The sequence below is a fragment of the Ipomoea nil genome, unplaced genomic scaffold, assembly GCF_001879475.1.
Source record: "Ipomoea nil cultivar Tokyo-kokei standard unplaced genomic scaffold, Asagao_1.1 scaffold2480, whole genome shotgun sequence".
In the NCBI taxonomy this organism is placed as follows: Eukaryota; Viridiplantae; Streptophyta; class Magnoliopsida; order Solanales; family Convolvulaceae; genus Ipomoea; species Ipomoea nil.
In genome coordinates this window covers 3,426,431-3,448,584 of record NW_017618908.1, presented here as the reverse complement: position 1 = coordinate 3,448,584, position 22,154 = coordinate 3,426,431, and the positions used below count along the sequence as shown (strand labels likewise).

General features: G+C 35.5%; 3 protein-coding genes across 6 annotated transcripts; 1 reads left to right on the top strand and 2 right to left on the bottom strand.

The window, feature by feature from the left end:
• Nucleotides 1-6,853: 6,853 nt before the first annotated feature.
• On the bottom strand, nucleotides 6,854-11,384 carry LOC109152957 (protein DETOXIFICATION 33). Of its 2 annotated transcripts, XM_019300665.1 has the most exons (10): nucleotides 11,313-11,384; nucleotides 10,980-11,279; nucleotides 10,502-10,697; nucleotides 9,121-9,466; nucleotides 8,768-8,854; nucleotides 8,615-8,671; nucleotides 8,289-8,527; nucleotides 8,045-8,163; nucleotides 7,865-7,951; nucleotides 6,854-7,150 (listed from the first exon to the last, which is right to left on the bottom strand). In XM_019300665.1, the coding sequence occupies exons 2-10, from the start codon at nucleotides 11,259-11,261 to the stop codon at nucleotides 7,094-7,096; spliced, it is 1,470 nt and encodes a 489-aa protein (XP_019156210.1). In that variant the 5' UTR covers nucleotides 11,262-11,279; nucleotides 11,313-11,384; the 3' UTR covers nucleotides 6,854-7,093. The 2 variants fall into 2 exon arrangements, with proteins under 2 accessions (XP_019156210.1, XP_019156209.1); XM_019300664.1 differs by lacking the exon at nucleotides 11,313-11,384 and having other exon boundaries at nucleotides 10,980-11,290.
• A 1,908-nt stretch (nucleotides 11,385-13,292) lies between these two features.
• On the top strand, nucleotides 13,293-17,312 carry LOC109152960 (type IV inositol polyphosphate 5-phosphatase 11). 2 transcript variants are annotated; one of them, XM_019300668.1, is made up of 8 exons: nucleotides 13,293-13,662; nucleotides 13,853-14,012; nucleotides 14,088-14,218; nucleotides 15,170-15,246; nucleotides 15,470-15,595; nucleotides 15,997-16,184; nucleotides 16,456-16,593; nucleotides 16,878-17,312. In XM_019300668.1, exons 1-8 carry the CDS (start codon nucleotides 13,628-13,630, stop codon nucleotides 17,064-17,066), a joined length of 1,044 nt encoding a protein of 347 aa, XP_019156213.1. In that variant the 5' UTR covers nucleotides 13,293-13,627; the 3' UTR covers nucleotides 17,067-17,312. The 2 variants fall into 2 exon arrangements, with proteins under 2 accessions (XP_019156213.1, XP_019156212.1); XM_019300667.1 differs by having other exon boundaries at nucleotides 13,294-13,662; nucleotides 13,850-14,012.
• Nucleotides 17,313-17,434: 122 nt separating this feature from the next.
• LOC109152955 (BEL1-like homeodomain protein 2) lies at nucleotides 17,435-21,843 on the bottom strand. 2 transcript variants are annotated; one of them, XM_019300662.1, is made up of 7 exons: nucleotides 21,578-21,843; nucleotides 21,130-21,421; nucleotides 20,899-20,937; nucleotides 20,386-20,847; nucleotides 19,198-19,598; nucleotides 19,055-19,115; nucleotides 17,435-18,051 (listed from the first exon to the last, which is right to left on the bottom strand). In XM_019300662.1, exons 2-7 carry the CDS (start codon nucleotides 21,388-21,390, stop codon nucleotides 17,569-17,571), a joined length of 1,707 nt encoding a protein of 568 aa, XP_019156207.1. In that variant the 5' UTR covers nucleotides 21,391-21,421; nucleotides 21,578-21,843; the 3' UTR covers nucleotides 17,435-17,568. The 2 variants fall into 2 exon arrangements, with proteins under 2 accessions (XP_019156207.1, XP_019156206.1); XM_019300661.1 differs by having other exon boundaries at nucleotides 20,386-20,937; nucleotides 21,578-21,842.
• Between the last annotated feature and the right edge of the window lie 311 nt (nucleotides 21,844-22,154).

The window sequence follows — 22,154 nt, the reverse complement described above, 5'->3', positions numbered from 1 at the left end:
GGTAATTACGACATAGTCGAGGGACTATTTTGGGTATTAACTCTAATATCTTAATAAAAATATGATTTCTGATTTAATTCTTTAATTGTTAATTATAGATATATTTTTAATGTTTTAGGGAAGCAATATATTTAATGATGGCGCACAAGATTGATTTTTAAATTACAGTAACTCAATGACTCAGTAGACAAGGTCATCGTCGTCGAGGTTCGAACATCGGTCTCTTCTATCAAATAGTGCTTACTGAATCATTGAGACAAGCCGATGCAGGGCAGCAATAAAAACTCATAGTCGGAAACATGTTGGTTATGCGGAAACCATACTAGTTTCTGGCCGGAAACAAGAGTGGAAACAATGTGCGCGCGTGTGTGTGTGTTTTTTTTTTTTTTTTTGTTTTTGTTTTTGTTTTTGTTTTTTTGTTTTTGTTTTATATAAATTTGATCTATCTTATTATGTTTTCCATCTCTATATAAATGAGTGTTATGTGTTAGTGTGACTATTCTTTGTTATTATTATTTTATATTGTATAGTTACATTTTGTGTGGTATTAGAATAGCTGACTTAGTTTATTCTATTAGTTAGGATTAGTTAGAGTTTCATTCAAGATATATATACTCTGTTATCTGTGTTAATCTATCTTAGGAGACTTCTATAATCGGGTATCAGACAGGTTATCCGATCTCTCCAACCTCCACCGCAAAATTAACCCCCCCCCCCTCACCGTCTCTTCTCCAGCGATGTCGGCCTCCTCCGAATGCACAGTCTCCGCCGGCCGGCGCTAATACACTCGCCGGAGCGCATCATTATGTCATGATGAAGCTGACGCTGAAGAATTTCCTATTTTGGCGAATGCAACTCGTCCCCTTCCTCCGCGGCCAAGAGCTTCTTGGCTTCGTGGACGGCAGCCTCCCGTGTACACCGGAGACGATCCCCGGCCCACCGTCGACCGGCGATTCCTGGATGGTCTACAGGGGAGAATAGGATGAGCATATTTGTTTTCGTATGTGTAAAGAATATGGTTAATTAAACAGTTAAAATCTAAAAAATGAACCAAACATACCAAGACGGTTTTCTGAAATACAACCAAACACGGGAAAAGAAAATGTTTTCTATAAAATAACTCATATTTAATAAAACATTTCTCAGAAATCATTTTTCTACTTTTGAAATACACCCCGAGTGAAGATCAAAAGTATAATAAAATATTTATTTATTTATTTTAAACAATTATTCATACTTACATAGTTATACCAAGTACGATTCAATATTAATATCCATTAGTATCGTAAAAATACTAATTAATTAAATGGTTGCAATTTGTTTATTATTAAACTATTAAACCTTTTACCAAACAATCTTAACACCACGTTTCCGAAACACTAAAAACTTAACAAAACATATACAACTCTGATTATAACTTGAATCTTCCATTTCGGATTGAAATCCCTTGTCTCCCAACAATTATTAACTTTTTTTTTTTGTTATTAATTATTAGTTAACTCAATTCTTAAGTCATAATGTTATGGTTGCTGGCAATGCTCCCTCCTTGTTATGTAAGAAGTTTGACCACTGACAGTCAAAGATTATCCTAAAGTCAGCGAAGAAAAATGGTCAAAAGTATGAAAGTCAAAGTTAGGAACTTCTCCGACTATCCAGGGAACGCTTGCTGCTACCGCCCAAATTGCTGCTCCACGTGTGCGCCATTTTCCATTTAAAAGAAGAAAAAAAATCCCCTAGTTCAATTTCCTGGAAGTTTAATTTTAAATTTGGTTCAAATTTATATTACAAATATTTAAAATATAAAGTAAATTTGAACACAAAATCTTTTATGTAATATATAATTTTAATAAAATATTTTTAATAATTCATATTTAATTTTTATAATAAGAAAATTAAAACAAAAAATAAAATAATAAAGAAGTCATTTAATTTAAAAAATAAAATAAAATAATTTGGTAGCCGTTGCATATAGCAATGACCAAGAGTCCAAAACACAGAAAAAAAATAATAAAAAAAAAGATTCAGAGTTGCGGCCACTCTAAAGTGCTCATCGTGCGTGTTTGGGAAACACGCTCACTAAACGCTACATGTACTCATTTGACTTTTTTCTTTTCTCTCTAACAAAATATAATTTTTTACATGAGAAAATTTTTTACAAGATAAAATTTTTACAAAGAGTTCTGATCTATCACATGGACTCCAATCTCTGCTCTAAAAGAGTTACGGAGTATTATTATTATTATTATAACACACACAAATAAATAATATTATTCTTCCCAAATAAATAATATTATATTAATACACACACATAACACACACAAATAAATAATATTATTCTTCCCAAATAAATAATATTATATTAATATGGAAACGTGTTGAATTATAAGGAAGCGCAATAATTCTTACTTTCCCATTCTTTCCTTTGCCTCCACTTTTATATAACTTTCAACACAAACACGTCAGTACTGTACATTAGCAATATTGAGTAGCGGTTGGTTAAAATTAAACATTGAAATTGAAAGTTGATAAATATTTGTATACATTTTAGTAAGAGTATTCCTTATTGTTGGTCTAACGTAACAACGCCAACTTCAATTGAATACCACTATTGCTTGGATTTCTTCCCCGAAAAGGGATGCATTTTGTCTTATTGAGCATATAATAATATATAAATAATAAATATGCAATTCAATAATTAACTTAATTAGTTTTTTTTTTTAATATATGAAATGGAATAATTTTCTAGTACAATTTATATTTTATGTGTAGTTTCCATATTGTATATATAAGAGTTGTGTTTAATCCGTATACACCTTTCGATAATGGTAGTTAATTTCTCTTATATCCCAATAAAATATTAAACAAATAAAAATATCAATCCAAAGACCTTGTGCTTTAATGAATTGATAAAATATGTATGTGATGACAATATATTGTAACAGAGGCAATAGTACTAAAAACAAAAAATCAAAATCAAATTTGATAATAAAATCTGAAATGTGTCCTTAAAAAGTTAATAATATAGTATCTGCATACATTAATTTTGGCCCCACCAAGAAAGTAATTTGAATGGATCCACACACTGAAAGAGCAAGTGGAGCCATGCTCGTTATGACAAATAAACACCCGTTGTGGTTATTTTTCATTAATTAAGTATAATATTAGTTTTTCTTTCAAAAAAAAAAGTATAATATTAATTTATAAAATTTATATATTTATAAATTACTTTTTGGACTATTAAACACAAAAAATTAAATTTAAAAATAATATATAAATACAAAAAAAAATCAATAAATAAATAATTGAATTAACTAATAAATAGTAAATTACACATAAAAAATAAAACAAAATGGAGTGCATAACATGAAAAGTCAAATGGCAAATATGGTGAGCAAAAGAAGTTTTGTTGTTGTTATGATTTTATTTGCCCCATGTCTAATATACATTAATAAGTCATTTGTCTTTTAGCTCAAAAGATTTAGAAGAATTGAAGAGACATACTGACGATTATATTATACATGAACCAACTCGGGGTAGCATCACGGACCCGAAGCACCAAGGTGGAGCCCAAGACATCTCGACCCAAGGCACCTCGCACCTCGGAGGTGCCCCAGCCCAAGCCACTTGGTGGTGGGCTCGGGTGGAGCAACTCGGCCTTACCCGAGCTCGAGTCATAATGAGCTCGGGTAAGGGAGCTTGGTCCTGCCCGAGCTCAAAGGGCGTTGACCCAACCCGGTCTTGCCCGGGCGCGGTCAACGCGAAGATCTAACCTCCCGCCATTTTAGGGGGGTGGTTGAGGGGTTTTTGCCTGTATAAAAGTCCTTTTCATTGTCTTGTAAGGACACTGGATTTTCATCCTACACACTTTGTCCTGAATTATCGTTGTAATAGCTCGACTATTATTATAATACAATCTACGGTCTTCACGGCCTTACGACGTCGTATTATTTATCTATTTGCGTTCTTATCCGGATTTAGCGATTCGGGTGCCACCCCGGATAATTAAATCCATCACGTACATATATGATGATAAAGTAAAAATGTAAATAAAACAATTTTACATATAAACTGAATATTGAAAATTATGATTATTAATAAAAACAATGTGTGTATATATATATATATATATATATATATATATATATATATATATATATATGAGCGCTCATATGCGGCGGGGTCTTACGGTGCGGCGGTGCGGTCAAATTCCAGAATACACCAACAGTGTTAACAATATGCACCAACAGTGTAATAAAAACACACCCCAATGAAATGTAATCAAAAATCACAAAATACACCACAGACTCAAAAAAAATACACCATATAACTCACCACCCCCAATGGTGTATTTCCGAACAGTGTATGGTGTTTTTACTCACACCTAATGGTGTGTGTTTGGTGATGCAGGGCTCTGTTTACTCTGTTTTGTGTGGTGTATTTCCTAACGTTGATGGTGCATATTTGGTGAACTATTGGTGTTGTCGCACCGTAAGAAATAACCGCACCGTAAGACACTGCCGCACCTGAACCCGCATATATATATATATATATATATATATATATATATATCGTAATCATGTTATACCTTATCCAGTTATCTCATTCTATTTTTTGAAAAAATTATGAATTCGCAGGCAAAAAGAGAAAAAGGTCTTGCAAACTTGAGTAAGTCTTTGCGGGGGCCATGAGAGTTTTGCACGCAACAAAATTAGATCGAATTGGCATTGACACTTCAATTTTGAATAGTAGAAATGTAGAATGGTAGAATGTCAAATTGGTTTTGTATAACTTTAATTTCCAAGAGGACTAATCAATTGTTCTTCAAAAAAAAAAAAAAAAAAAAAGGACTAATCAATCATATCAATCGGATTTAACCTCACCAAGGCAAATGAGCCATGGTCAAATCAGTCCTCAATCCAAAATGACATATATGATGATTCAATTTTTTCTTTGCGTAATGCTTTGTGCGCTGGCCTGGGGTCACACTTGCCTTCAAGCAAAGCTGGTGCATCAAATTAAACCCCGAAAAGATGTTTGAGTAGGTAGAGTATGATTTTTATTCTTAAGGGGCGGTAAATTTATTAGGTAATGTGAGTCTAATAATATTATATTATCTTGTTTAGTTCAATTTATGAGATTACCTGATAGTAATGTTTCAAGGTAATGTGATTACCTCCATTCGGCACAATTTTGACGCATCGCACTTGTGCAGTGTGCATTATATATATTCCAATAACTCTGCACTGTAACTTCAACTTACATGCCGATTTTGACCCTTGTAAGTTCAGAATTTGAGTTTGTGTTCTTCAAAAGAGTTGTAGTCCTTGAGTTATCTTTCCAATGCTGCCAAAATCATTCCAATTAGACAATCCTACAACAAAATATGATCATAATACTAAACATATGTCTTTTTGGGAGAAAACTATAATTTTGCAATATTTTGCTTTGCTTTTGCAATGGTTTGCTAACATCAAAAGAACCAATCAAAACACATCAAAAGGTATTCAAAGCATGCATAAGGCTATCCTTCAATGAATAAATGATAAATTTAATTATTTAAGCACAAAAATCATGAAGCAAGCAAAGACTTAATCCAAAAAATAAAAATAAAAAAATGAGCAAAAGTGTGTTCATTACTTCCATTGCTCGATTTTGCTGTAGAAAATCTTGGTACGAAAATGGCATATTCTTCTCTTTCATATTTAAGTTTGAATTTGCGTGTTTTGTGCTTCTGCATGCCGTTCAATTTTGTAATTGGAATCTCAATACAAAAATTATTTTCATCTTTTTTTTTTTTTTTTTTTTTTTTTTTTTTGAGTTTGATTTTCTATGTTATTCAAGACTTCTACTGCTCAATTTTTGTTGTAGACAATATATGTAAAAAAGACTTTTAACTTTCTTCAATTTCGTTATTGAGTTAGATTTTCATGTGTTCTTGTGGTGAAATCACAATGAGAAAATTAGTCTTAAAATAAAAAATCAACAAGGTGAATGGAAACACAACTCATAGCAGCATTTTTTATTTCGATCAATTGTTTATGGCAAAAGTCAATAAAAAAAGTTGTTTTACCAAACACCAAATTTAGCTATTTAACTAAAAAAAAAAAAAAAAAAAAAAAAAAAAAAAAAAACTAAATCAAACAATCAAAGTTGGTCAAATAAGTTGAAAAATGGATAATCAACCATTTCTCAAACACTTCCTTTACATCTGGATATACCATCTATCACATTGATACAAATTTATACCACCTATCTAGGGGTGTGCAATCAGTTAACTGTTCAGTTAGCCGAACCCGTTTTAACTGAAGTTTTTAAAGGGTTAATCGTTAACCGAATCGAACTTTGTATTACCGAATTAACAGAACTAATTTTTTTTTTTTCAGATAACCGATTGACCAAATTTTTTAAGCTAAAATTTTAAATCTTTAAAATAATACTTATAATAATAAATTCAATTAAAATAATACTCATAATAATAAATTCATAAGAAAATATATAAATACAATAATGACAATACCATAACAACACTACAAATATAAAGTACAAATTATAAAGTCCAAACATCATATATATATATATATATATATATATATATATATATATATATATATATATATATATATATATATATATATATTTAATTATTTATATATATATTTAAAATTTCGATTAATCAATATTTTCGAACCAAATTAACCGTTAATCGAAATTTTGCAAACTCATTAACCATTAAGCGAATCAAAATTTTTCGGTTAAAGAACGGTTAACCGAAATTCTTCGATTCGATCGGTTAATCGAACTTTCATCGAAGTTTGCACACCCCTACATCCATCACATTGATAAAAATTTATGATTCCTAAAATTTGATCACTTATTAGAAATTCAAATTATAATTTATGATTTCTTAAATTAGATAACTTATTGCAAAAGTGACCCTAATTAACAGATCATATCTAATGCCGTGCGGATCTTCTCCATCAAGAAATTAATAATTCAAAAAAAAGAAAAAAAAAAAGACAATTTATAGACTGCAGTTGGTTCATAACACCTAAACTGAGCTGCAATCTGGTCTTCTGTGATTTTCATGACACTTTTAACTGTTTGCAATTGCCCCTCCCCAACGTTTAACACGAACATCTGCAAGACTGGCCTGCACATCCATAAAAACACAACATCATCTAATTAATGTTCCGGATTGGAATATCGAATATAAGATTAACCTAGGCCGATGCAATTTCAGCCCTATGCGACTTTTAATCGGCCGGCTGACCAGACGCTCTAAGTGCCAAGTTGGGCACCTAACTAGGTCGGGTCCGTGCCCAACTCAGTCGAGTGTTTTTTTTGCCTTCTGGGTTGCCCTCACGACTTTTAATCGGTCGACTGACCAGACGCTCTAAGTGCCAAGTTGGGCGCCTAACTTGGTCGAGTCGGCGCCCAACTCAGCCGAGTGTCTTTTTGCCTTCTGGATTGCCCTAGACGACTTTTAATCAGTCGACTGACCAGACGCTCTAAGTGCCAAGTTGGGCGCCTAACTTAGTCGAGTCGGCGCCCAACTCAGCCGAGTGTTTTTTTGCTTTTTGGGTTGCTCCTCTTCTATATTCATCCAGCCATGTACTCAACTAACCATCTAACATATGTAGTTGACTAGTTTGTAAAATTATAACAGTCTAACAAAATGGGGACGATATACTCAGATTACTTGGCCACTTAGATACTCTAAACGCTAAGAACCTGACTAGCGCCTAGCGTCTTCTGCAACATTGCGTAGTTTTACTTTGCTCTTCTCTTGTTAGATAATTGTACTTTGATCCTTAAACACTCATAATTAATAATATTAGCGGATTAAGTATAGGGAGAGGATTACCTCTTTATTCCAATCTGTGATTGAGACAATCACTATGAGTATGATGGTCTGCAAGCACACTCCTCCAATCATCCCACCCCAGATTCCCTGCAATCACGAAATTTATGTAACAATCTGTATGGACATACAAAAGACACAACTAGGATGTCTGTTAAGTGATTCCTAGGAACATAGTTATACCGTTGCACCAAAGTCAAATGTAAATCCCAACAGAATTCCAGCAGGCAACCCCACAATGTAGTAACATCCAATGTTGATATATGCTACAATATACTGCCATCCAGCTCCAACGGCAACCCCTGATGAACCATGAAATAAACCATCAATCAAGCTTGCATTCGAGTATTCTGATCGTCGAACATAATATATATAAATAATTAATGTACAGTCTCAATGTCAGCTTAGTCTTTTAGTTGAAACAGACCAGATAAGACGGGTTGGAGGCTGTTCAACAGACATGACAAGGCCAGCAAAACCGCGAGCTTTGTAGTTTCCTTAGCCACAGCGTCGCTGTTGGTGAAAAGGGATGGGAAAATATTCTTCGTTGCAAGCACGACGACCATAACAACAGCTCCAATCGCCACGGATGTAATGGAAACTACCAGCACTGCAAATTTCGCTATGCTTGGATTCCCAGCTCCAAGTTCATTCGACACTCTCACACTGCAAAATCCATGAATCAACAATGGGATCAGGCCATAAAGCAGATCAATTGAGGCATGAATGTTAATTAATTGCTAAAAGATTCACCTTATGGCTGCATTAAATCCAATTGAAATCATTGCACTCCATCCTAGAAGGTTCATGCTGCATATATAAAATCGCAGATCGTTATTATAATCTAAAACCAAAAAGACTGAATCCAGTCCATTAGCTAGTTTAACCCATGACCTAACGCATTACCAGATAGAAAGGGCATCAACCGGGACCAAAGGGTTCTCCAATCGACCCGCTATCACAATGATCACCATCAAGTACCAAAACTCCAAGCTGCAATTAATCAATTCCACGTATCGTTACATATCAAAACACAGATCATTTGACAAGAAACGAACAGGAAATGCCACTACTGGAAATTCTGAAATTTCCGACCACCTGTGATCTTAAATCAAGTTGAAAGCCTTGTTTCCGACCACTTTTGGTATCCGGAAAAACCTTTGCTGCTATTTCCGACCACTTTTTGCTTTCAACTTGATTTAAGATCACTTTCAGGTGGTCGGAAATTCCACAATTTCCAGTAGTGTACAGGTATGTACCAGAGCATGACTGCAGATGCCAGTGAGAGCTTGATGAAGGCGAACAAGTCGTGAAACGCCTGCCACGAGAACCCGGTCCAGGCGCCATCGGATTTGGTGACGAAGATGTAAATGATCTGCAGAATGACTATGAGCCACCATGAAGAGTTGAGGGTGACTGCTGCGCCTACTAGTCCCCAGTTCAGCTTGATTATGAGCAGCCAGCTGAAGAAGGCGTGTAGCAGAAGCACTGCTGCTGAAATCCATGCCATTACCAGAACTTTCCTCTGGGATTGCAGGAATTTCTGGACTGGGAAGTTGAGGGCATATGCGAATAGTTGTGGTATCATCCATAACGAAAATTTTCCTGCATTAACTTAGGATGTCAATTTTGCAAGCAAACATTATTAAACACTCAACTTTTTGTTTACAAGGTTTTATTTAGTCAAGGCATTGCTTTAATCTTTGATTTACCAGAAACCGAGAAGGCCAACAGGCCACTCCCACTAAGAGTTGAGTTTAAAACCTTTTAGTTACCAAATCCAACAATCTGAACAACTATTGGGTGTGTGCTAGATAGATTACCCTACATTACTTTGATTTGGTAGAAGATTGAGTTTGTCCGCTTTTGATCCTTCAAGTGTTTGTCACTCGAGTGGTCCAACCCATGATTTCCAATTTAAAGAGTCATTTCATGCCACTAGACCACAAATATATATATATATATATATATATATATATATATATATATATATATATATATATATATTTGATAGTTTATGAAATATATTTTATATGTATCTTTATCTCATTTATAGTTAAACTATGTCAATTCATTAAGTTTGATATCAAAGTTTTATTTAAAAGAAACTAAAATTCTTTGATTGGATCCACAAATCTTTGGTAGTCTCCACTTGTACTCATAATTAAATATGGAAGCAAAGGGTTAGTTGAGGTAGATATAGGTAGGCCACCAGGCTAATTGTAACCTTTGAAAAATTAAAGGGTCAAAGTATTGACTCATCTATAAATTAAAAGGTACATTAATTGGAGATTTAAAATTGTCATTTCATAACAAAAAAAAAATTTGTCATTCCATAAAAATATAGGAACAAAAACACTATTCTTTCGAGTTAGAAACTATAGTCATATGACCTGATTTTTGAGAAAGTTTATAGTTGATTAGTACAAACTGAGAAAATTAATAGACAATTCTCATAAGAAGTCAAATTGAACTTAAAAGTTTGTGGTTATCAAATTAAACCAGCTACCCTACTAATAACTCAGCTAGGTTACTCCCTATATAATAATCAATATGCTAAGTTAATAGGGAATGGAAAATGAGAGTGCATGTAATATAATTTTCGGAATCGAAAAAGAAGGAAATGAAGCAAGAACAGACCGGCGGCTTTGGAGATTTCTTGGGTCTGTCCAATAAGGTGGAGAATTGGAGGAGAGAAGACATAAATGGGAACCAAAAAACAGGCAGTTGTGAGCAATATAACCCATGATCTTTGCATGTATATACCCAACATACTCATCTTCCCTGCCCCATATGCTTGCCCACACAATGTCTCCAATGCACTTCCCATTCCCAGCTGCACATTCATTTACTATACATTAGGACTAAAAGTGATAAAAATTTGATCTTTAAAATCACTATTGAAAATTATGAAATTTCCGACCACCTGAAAATGATCTTAAATCAAGTCGAAAACTTTGTTCCGACCACTTTTGGTATCCGGAAAAACATTTGTTGCTATTTCCGATCACTTTTTGGTATCAACTTGATTTAAAGATCACTTTCAGGTGGTCGGAGGAAATTTCATAATTTCCAGTAGTGAATTATGATGAATAGAAGCAAAAATAAATGAATTTACCATGACCCCATAAGCAAGGCCGGCGACGACGGAGTTCTCGACGGAAACAGCGGCGAGTTCAAGCTCGCCGACTTGGCCGGCGAAGGTCTGGGTAAGAGCACCCAAAGAGTACTGACAAATGACGGTGAAAATGGCCGGCCCGGCAATCGTCCATAGCTTCTTGGATTCATCTCCGAACTCTCTGATCTTCTTCCCCTTCAGCCGTGCAGGCTGCTTTCCCACCTCGCCATTGTGGTTGTTAGTGTGCTCCAGAAGCGGCGCCGCCGCCTCGCTGCCGGCCATGGAGATGACAGAGAAAAGATCAAAGAGAAGTACAATAACAGTGCAGGCGAGGGTGGAAAGAATTGAAACAACGTGGGGGATTTTTGTATAGATTTCTTCGTCCCATTGATATCCTTTGGTTGCTTAGGACGTACAACGTTTTCTTCTCCAAAGATTAAACAAAGTTTACACGATGTTGCACGAGCAAATTTTTATAATCTTACAAGTTAAAACCAACCCATATGTGTACGCTACCTAGTAAATTAGTACACAATGCGCATAGAAATAAGTTCAAACTTTCGATATAGTGATTAAAATTCTTCCCTCTTCAATTAACATCTTTTAGCAATAATACACTTTTTTATTTGTAGTTTGGCTACAAGTATAAAAGTTTATTTAAATTTTTTTTAAAAAGAAAATTTATACTTTTAATTTTTGAGTTACAGAACAAGTGTAAAATTTGTCCCGGAATTGTAAATTTAACCATTAATTAGTCATTAGTTATTTTGGTCCATCATAGATATATATAGAGAGACCAACATTTCAACTTTGATGAGTGGTTATTTCGGTAATTCAAGAGACGAAAATAATCACATTTATAATTAATTCAGCCTTAGAGATTAAACTTATACTTGTTCTATATTTCAAGAAGTACTTTCAAAAAAAATATTTCAAGAAGTAAAAGTGGATAATTTTTTTTTTTTAAAAAATCATTTTGGAAATAGCGAATAATAGTGGACCTTAAGTAAATACACTTAAGATGACATCTATGGGTTCATGTTTGGGCCTAAGATCCAAGAACAAAAAAAAAAAAAAAAGAAAAAAAAAAAAGGTTGGCCCGGCAAGCTAGGCAGGACTATTGGCCTAACATAAAACTAAAGTCTCAAGACATCCTTGAAGACAAGACATTTGGTGAACAATTGTTGTCAAGGCAGGCGTACGTTTATAAGTGTTTGTTAAACAGTACAATTTGTTTTTGCGGTTCACGCTTAGCCTGCACATTCTTTAGCTTTCTTGTCTTCCGTTTCTCAAATAATTGCGTCTCCCTCGTGCCTTCTTAGGTCAAAACAATTGAGGACTAAAACTTCAACACGACTTAACAACTTTGCTTAATTATTATTCAAAACTCAAATTCTCCATAAAGTTCTGTTAATCTCATTTAATGATATGAACAATCGTGTCGAACCAAGACTTTGACTTCTCCATTAATGATATGATCAATCGGTAAACTCCATTGTTAAGCTCTAATAATACAATCTTACATCATTTCTAGAACAAATCACGGAATGATATTTAAGTTTAATATATGTGTTCTTCTACTTATTGGACTAGTTTTTTAATTGAGTCTTCTAATTATCACTAGTGTTTTTGGTATAGCAAAGGGCATCGAGAGGAGTACAGAACATGATAACTCGCGGATCAAGTATACCCCTCATTATTGGGTCAAATTAATTGACTAGTTGTCTTGGTAATCAAAAGATTCCAAGTTTGACTCTCTTTGCGGAAAGTATGAGTACGGAATATGATAACTCGCGGACCAAGTATACAACTCATTCGGTTAATTGGGTTAGCCCCAACCACATGTAGTAACACAATTAACAATTGCACCCAAATTTGTCAGATAGTTGTCTTGGTAATCACGATTCCAACTTTGACTCTCTTTGGAAGCAGTTTATTGACATTCTTGATTTGAGCCAATCAGCTATGGTCATCCTAGCCAAGTTCGTCGGACAATTAGGGTCTTAGCAGTGCAATATCAATAGTGCTTTCTCCCAGCCAAGTTGATCAAACAGTTGAAACCACAATAAGGCCGGTTTCAAATTGAATTCTTGTTGTGAAATCTGTTTATTACTTATTAGCTTTCTTAATTTGACCAGTCAACTATGAAAATTCTAGAGCACACCTTCGGATGGGATTGCGGCCTGCCTGCGGGCTTTCCCATAAATCAAAGGAATCAACAATTGTCCTGGGATACAACTCATCTAATCGACCAATTCAAAAGTAAGTTGATATTTCTATATATTTTGCTAGATAGACACCCCAAGAGTCACATTTTCACTTTTTCAAGGGATGGAAAAGCCAAATTATTCAAACTGTTGAAGATGTTTGGTTGCTGATAACGGAAAAAAAGTGCGTGTGGGGTTGGCGGATCGCTAGATCATTCTTGATTTAACGCTCTACACATAAATGTCAACCCCTCCAAACCTAACGTTGTTTCGCAGATACAAGTAAACAACTAATAATCAAACCGCGCAAAACATCCTCAGATCAGTTTTCCACCGCCCAAGACTTCCTGCATGCATTCATATATAAACCCCTCCAAACCCTCTTCTTCATATCAGTTCTGCAGTTCCATTGAAGCTTTCTCAGTTCTATAATCGTCAACAATGGAAGGGCTATGCGTTAAACTATTCTCATCAATGTATGTATATTCTGCAGAATTCCTGTACAGTCACTACTGGAAATTATGAAATTTCCGACCACCTGAAAGTGATTTTCAAGTCCAAAGCCTTGCTCCGACCACTTTTGATATCCGGAAAAACCTTTATTGCTATTTCCAGTAGTGAGTATGCATATTAATTAAGGTTGTCTGTACATTTCTCTTGCAGAAGAAAGCACAGGGTGAAGAAAAAACCGGCAATGGGAATCCTTAACAGCTCCGATGATGCCAGCCATGAAGGTATAAAGACGGTCGGAGTCGACAACCGGTGCGAATTCTCCGGCAGATCGGATCTCTGCATGTGCATCATTACTTGGAATATGAATGGACAGGTTTGCATTATTATTTTTTTAAGGTTGTTTATGTATTTATTTATTTATTAATTGATTTATTCTGCTATGGTGAAGGTGAGTATGGAGGACATAGAAAAACTAGTGGAAGGGAACAGAGAATTTGATCTACTAGTGATTGGTCTGCAAGAGGTTCCTCGGATTAATATTTCCAGATTGTTGAAGAATGCCCTTTCTGATATTCATATGTAAGCTAAGCTTTCTACCTCAATCATTTTTCTTAATTGCTTAATTATATTGTCTTTATATTTTTTAGGAAATTCTAAGGTGATTATATTCATACATATATATGCTCGATTTTTGGGCATTAAGGGCCGAGATTCGCAAAAGATTAGTGTCTTTAATGGTGTACTAGAGTTCTGTCCCCATGTCTACTCAAATGCTCGGCTCGAGGGTTAGTAGTCAAGCACTCTGTTTGAGGCTCTGTTTGGCAAACTTAACTGAAAAGATGGAAAAAAAGTTAAGAAGTTAAGAACTTATTTTAAGTTACGAGCTTATTTTGAGAACATTACCAACCAGAGTTTATAGCTTATTAGGAGCTTAAAATAAGCTATAAGCTCCTAAATAAGCTCTGCCAAACAGAGCTTGAGTCCAACTGATTAATTACTTGGGGATCAATTGATTGGGCTTAGTATCTTAGTCATTTAGTGCTAATTGGCATCATATAATTTTTATTATTTTTATTGTTATTATAATGTTTTATTATTAGATTAAGTTATTAGGGAAAATGTGTGGACAATATTAGGCCGGCATGGTTGGTATAAGATGAAAACAGTCAAACTTTCCAATTGAAACAAAATATAAAACAAAATTCTCTACCCAATTAAGGCTCTCTTATTACATAATTAATAATACGGAGTATATAATTAAGGTCATTTTCATCCATGGATATAATATACATGACTTCTCCTATAAGTTAGCTTTTCATTAAACTTTACGTACTAGATGGGTTTTTGAAATTAGACTCACACAACATGCCAAATCAATGTTGGTCTATAGTGGGTCCTTCTCCACTATTTTTTTTTTTTAATATAACGTCTAATATTGTCTTTGATCATTAAGTTTTTTTCATTAAATTCAAATTTTTAGCTATAACACAAGTTTTAATTTTGTTTACCCAATTGGTTGATATGATGAAGGCTAATAGGAAAAGCAGTGATGCAATCTCTGCAGCTCTACATTTTTGGACCCAAGAATTTGGCGCCAAACATCGGAGGTAAAATATGTGTATACATATTAGTATTTTAATTATTACACTAATTTTTTTTTTTATACGGAGACAAATTCACAATCACTATTTAAGATTTTGCATTGGATAAACACTGGCCCCGCCTGTATGATAGTTCACAAAGAAAAAATAAAGCGAATCATGTATGATAAATTTGACCAAAAGAGTATTGGCGAGAATATAGAGTAATAATTTAGTGCTTAATTTGCAGAGTTAAAAGTGGATATGCACAGCATAGGAGGATTTGGAGGGTTGATAAGGAGAAAGAAAGGAGCTGTGGCTATTAGAGTTAGCTACAAGGGAATCTCCATGGTCTTCGTTTCTTGTCATTTATCCGGTAAATTTTTTTCAATATTTTATGATTAAAACGTGACAATTTATATCATCGACCAGGTCCACATAGCATTATGGGTTCTAAATCGAAATAACGAAATACAGAATTCAAAACACAAGACATATACACATGTTATATGTTTACTTATTTTTAAAATCTGATTTAGGTACAATAATTTGTGTTCGGCACAAAACTTTCCAACAGACACAGAAATTCATAACAGAAGATACAATTACTAATTTGTTTTAGGTACAGAATTTCATTACACAAGATACAAAAACTCACAACATAAGACACATACACATACACCCGAGTTCAAGAACAGATCATTTAACATTGATGCATGAAAACTAGATTAAGGTTATTAATTATTTAAATGTGAGGGTACTTTGATTATATTGTAGCACATGCACACAATGTGGAAGAGAGGAATTTGGAATTGAAGAAGATATCAGACTCCCTCTTCTCCAAGAATTGGAACCCATATGCAAGGCCTGCCAAAGTTACAGTATGGTTGGGAGACCTAAACTATAGATTGCAAGGAATCAAGACTTATCCTGCTAGAGATTTGATTCACGGAGACCTTCACAAAGTAAGTAGTACATACCACAACACCTTGAACCCCCTCTTGTACCGAAAAACTAATCTGGCCAGCACTTGTAAACTGTGAACTTGTGAAGGATTGCACCGCAACTACTATACGATTGCACTGTTACTGCTGCCAGACATGGACGACCTTGGAGTGCAATCTTGTAATTAGTGTGGTGTAATCCTTCACAAGTTCGCAGTTCGGATATTAAGATTGTTCTCACTTGATTAGAAATCTATATATATAATTTTTTTTTTTTTAATAATTGTTGTAGATGCTAACTAGCAGAGACCAATTATTACAAGAGGCTGAAAGAGGGGAGATTTTCAATGGATATTATGAAGGGGCATTGGCTTTCAAACCTACTTACAAATATGATATTGGCAGCAGCAGCTATGATACCAGTCACAAGGTCATCATCTCTTTCCAATTTTCATTTTACTTTTAATTTAATTTTTTTTTTTTGATTTACAAAGGAAAATAACTGTAGTCACTAATCGAACGTGTATATTGGATAAACCTCTCCCCACGACCTGTAGTGATGTCAATACAAACTGCTGTGATTGAAAGTTGAATTTGGAACCTTGTGGTTATCAAGAGACAATAATTCGATCAATTTGACTGGAATTTTTAATTATTTTACATTATATATATATAGTTTGAGTATTTATGAATGTATATTTTAAATAAGTGCAGGTTAGAGTACCATCATGGACCGACAGAATATTGTTCAAGATACACAGCAGTGACATAAATGCGACTTTGCATTCATATGAATCCATAGACAATATCCACAGCTCTGATCACAGGCCAGTTAAAGCTCATCTTTGCTTAACACTGAACAGTAGTTCAGTATCTACAAACCAGCAAGAAAGCTCACAATAATTCAACTCCAAAAAAGCACTACTTTTTGGTTATGTAAATTCATGATTGGAAAAGGAGTCTAAGGTGCCAATCAATACCGTGTTAGTTTGCATCGAGTATAGTTAATGGTACAACGTACAACTTGTGCAATTAAAAAAAAAAAAAAATTGGTTAAGTTTGGTGCGAGTTGGTATGGTGCTGATCGACACCTTGTATGCTTCCCTTTTGCTTAGATTGGCCATGACCCAAGTGTTATTTTTGTCACTATTATTCATTCCTTTGTACATTTTTTGTATTTATTTTAAACCCTTTAGTATGTTTGTATAGATCGAAATTTGTATAATACATATATGGTTTTAGACAATGAATCTTGATTGTGTAACGATAACGAACAACAAAATACAATTTTCACTTTAATTTTACAACTAAGAGTTATATGTCAATTACAAAACCCAAATTATTCACGAATTATATATATATATAATTTTTGTAGCCATTTTGTGTTTTAGTACTAAAAATATATTTAATAGGCCCCAAAGTTTGTAATAGTTACACTATTTTCTGGGTGCCGAAGTCCCAAAGTTAGGGACACGTCACCTGTCGCCGGAGTCCCGAACCCACCGCCACAATCCACCACCGGAGCCGCCGCTGCCGCGAAAGATAGGCTCACAGGGGGCGGCACGGCGGCGGTGTTACCATTAATCATCGTGACTTGGTTTCCCGAGGCGGCGTACTGGGCTGCATAATTATTGATGATGTTAGTTCGTGAGGAGTCGTTTTCCGTGGCATTGAATTGGCATCTTTTTGTCGCTGCAGCCGACGGTAACGTTGTTGTCGTCGTCGGCGTAGTCGATGTTGTCGCAGTAATTTCCTTACTATTATCATCATCGTCGTCACGCGGCATCGGTGTCTGTGCGTTTTCTTCTTCTTTAGTTTCTTGTTCGTACATTTCTTCCACCATGGGTTTCCACAGCCTTACCCTAGCATTAATAAACCAATTTGAAACCTGCAGTAAATCAAACAACAACCCATCATCATTTACTGCCGTCTAGAAAATACTACGTGTACTCCCACTCTATATCCTCAATTTTTACTCTTAAATACAAAATTTTGATGTAGTTACTGGGAAAAAGAATAACTTATTAGAGTCCGCCCTACTATATATATATATATATATATATATATATATATATATATATATATATATATAGACTCGTGTTCAGGTGCCAATGGCGTGCCCAGGAGAGAACTGCAAACTATCCGGTGCACGAGGCAAAATTACATGCAGGTGAAAATAGGTACATTTTTAATTGATTTTACCTGCACTTTTTACTTGTAAAGGTGTGACCAACTACTTGCACATATAAAACATTTACCGAAAGACACGTGACGTGCACTAGATAGTTCCCAGTTCTTAAAAGGACCATGGTTGGTGGTTGGTTAACCAGTTGTGGTCCTCTTGAAAGGACCATGGTTGGTTAAAATTTAATAGTTGAAGGATCATGAGTGGTTAACTTAAACTAGAGATGGTTAAATTTGAAAGTCGAAGACCGGTCAATTTGAAAGTTTAGGATTAAACGTGGCAAAACCATTATACTCGGAAGAGTGTTAATACCATCTGAGGTCCTCCGAGTATAGTGGTTTTGCCACGTTTTTAGTCCTAAACTTTCAAATTGACCATCTGTGGTCCTTCGACTTTTAAACTTAACCATTCGTGGTCCAAGTTAACCACTTATAGTCCTTCAAGTTTTGAAATTTAACCAGCTGTGGTCCTCTTGAAAGGACCATGGTTGGTTAAAATTTAATAGTTGAAGGACCATGGGTGGTTAACTTAGACCATTAAATTTGAAAGTCGAAGGACCATATATGGTCACTTTGAAAGTTTAGGACTAAATGTGGCAAAATCACTATACTCAGAGGACCTCAGATGGTATTAACTCATATATATATATATAATGAAGCTATAAATGGGGTTCATCATACAGAGATATGTGAGAATTAATGGGCACCTGATTTTTGGACAGACCAGTTTGGCGAGACAACAAAACCTTGTCTGCTTCACTCGGATACCTGGAAGACCACATTACAAGAATCCTTAATTTTCACTTCTGGGAATCACACAAAAACAAGATAGACAGAAAGAAAGACTTACGGGTTAAGAAAATGCTCGAAAAGCCACGATCTCAGGACGTTAACGGACCGGTCCGGCAGCCCTCTTTGCGGCCGCCATGGCTCAGAGTCCAGAAGCATTCCCATCTGGTTCAAAGCACCTTTCTGTTGCCTCAGCTTCTGGTCTAGCAGTTTCAGCCTCGGCGTTTCCCCTTTCGTCAACCCATAACTCCCTGCAACGCCGCCTTGCTTCTTCTCCCCCAGAGCTCTGTAAGTCTCCCGGAGCTGACTCACTATACCGTCCTTCAGGCACCGGAAATGCCTCGACATCGCCGTCTGCGCAAACCCCATGTACGGCGCCGCCGCGCCGCATCCCATCACCGAATCGAACGAGCTCACCATCACCCCCATCTGCTCCCGGTAACGCACGTACCGATCTTCAACCTGTGTTTTTATTTTTGTTTTTTTCACTGTTTTAGTTAGCATCATCATTGGTTTAAAGCTAGCTAGCAAAGTGATTAATGGGTTTTTGCAGAGTAATGGTGGTAATGATTCATGCTTTTGATTAAACAAATGAGGGGATATGTTAAAGATAATTGGAAAGACCCATGGTCCCCCACGGGCTGATGATGAAAGTAATGAGATTTATGCAGGAGATTAGCATAGTTTAATGTTAATCCAGTACGGATTAATGTTTGCTGATCAGGATCCTAGTTGGTTCCCAAACAACCTATAATGGGGGCATGTTCTTCCCACACTCGACATGTACCCAACCTTACCTGCAACCTTTCAAGTTGGGACAACCAATAAACTTGCAGTTACTATCTGATGGTCTGCACTGTACATGATAAATCTTGACAAAAATGAGGTGACCAGCTTAAGTTGTCCATAACAGACTGACTCAAACCAATGGTCAATAGGTCATTATTACTACTGGGCAGAACTTGTAACTTTGTCGTTACTGAGTCAACAGTTTGATCTGAAAATGTTATAATTTGATGGCCTGGATTACTTGTCATGTCCATTATTTTAAGATCAAACCAACTTTCTTTTGTTTGATTATCAAGTTTTGTGTGTTTTTTATAGTATATATGCATAAAGAACTTTAATTTTGTCCTCTCCATGGGTAAAGTTTGTGTTCACATGATGGCATTATTGCTTTCATTTCAAAAGGAGGAGAATATATATATAATTAATCTAGTAAGGAAAGGCTGAAAGAGCGGCGACTTGCCTCTTCAAGCATAGCTAACAGCTTGATCTTCTTTCTCTGAATCTCAGACCTTTCTGCAGCTGATAATGGCGGCCGCTCAGCCGCCGGAGAGTTACCGGTTTCCGTGTCGCCGCAGCTAGGGTTTCCACTCCCACTCCTCTTCTTCACCCTCCCGCCATTCTTGAAGTGAAGCTCTCTTCCCAGGCAGCAGAATTCTTGAAGCAATTCCTGGGCAGCCTTCAGGTACCTCGGATGTCGGACCTGCATAACGTTCATCACCTCTATTTCCCTTCTGGGTTCTTCAAGAAAATGAGTGCCCAAAGGTAATAATTCTTGGTTAGTGTAGTAATTATTGTTAATCCCTCCATTTCTTGTCTGAAACTCCTCCATTTTCAACGACAACGAAAGCCCTTGATGAGCTTCTTCCATGGTTATCAGCGGACTAACAACTTGGAATCCTTGATGGATAAGGTTGGATTCCGGTGATAGATCGGTGCCGGCTAACGTAAACGGTGCAGTACGAGGTGGTGGGGAGGAGCTGGGTTTGACATGGATAAGATTCATCAATGGAAGCTGCGAAAATTGAAGTCAATTTGTTGAGATTAACAAGAACAATAAAACTGGTAACAGTTGCAGAAAAATAAAGAAGACAAGATTTATGTGTATATATTTATTATTATATACAACCCTAATTTCTTAAAGTTTGATCCATATGAGACATATATATATATACATGTTTTAGTATAGTTATTATTAATTACTCACTGCTTGGTTTAATGAGAGTGGATTATCTTTCTGAGGCCATGATCTGCCGCCATAGCTGGAAGCTTGGATCTGCTCTTCCAGAACTTGTGCGGCGGATTTCCGCCACGCAGACCGGTAGTTGTCCACCATCTCCGCCAGCATTCCGCCGTTGGAGTCATCACATCCCGGTGGCGCGTCTCCTTCAAACCCTCCATGAATTCTCATCATCATCTCTCTGCAGGGATTATTGTAGAATTCTTGTTGAGAGTAGCTTTCAGACATGGAATTTTGCAGAATTGCAGAACCAAAAAAAAAAAACCTGAAAATGGAAAGATCAGATGATCAAAATTGAAGACTCATAGCTACATGAGAGAGGAGTTTGAATAATTTGGAACCCTTTAATTCCTATTTTCTTTTGGGTTCATTTTCGATCTGTTCTTGAAGTTTTTGGTTGTGTTGATAACAATTACCTGAGAGAGAAGAAGCAGGTTAGATGGAGATTGATGATACAGACATCATTTGATCATGGATAAACAGCTTTCTGGGCATAGAGAGTTTGATGATTGATAGATCTTTCATGGAAAACTTTTCTCTCAATCAAACAAGAAACAAAGCTTGCAGGCAGCTTGGAGGATGGGATAATGAAAGGAGAGAACCTCTTAAAGGGTCACTCTCAACTCCACTTCTCCTTTATTTAATTCCATAATATCTTCTTTCTTTTGAATAATATTAATAAATCATAAATCACAAAAATATTATCTTAAAAATAAGGTACAAACTCATGTCGGAGTGCTTTATCACCCTAAATAAGGTAGTGAATATTAAAAAAAAAATGTATCCTAGGGAGTGCACAAGGTAAACTCCGAACCTATGTAATAACTTGCGCAAACCACACACTGGAGAGGTAATCCACACTAGAAAGACTGTTTGTGACAGGCTAGACCAAAGAAGGTGCTTGCCAGGGTGAATATTAAACTTTTTTTTTTTTAACCTAAGGAAATGTACTCGGTAAACTTTGTTAATGTGTAATAGCTGACAAACTATAC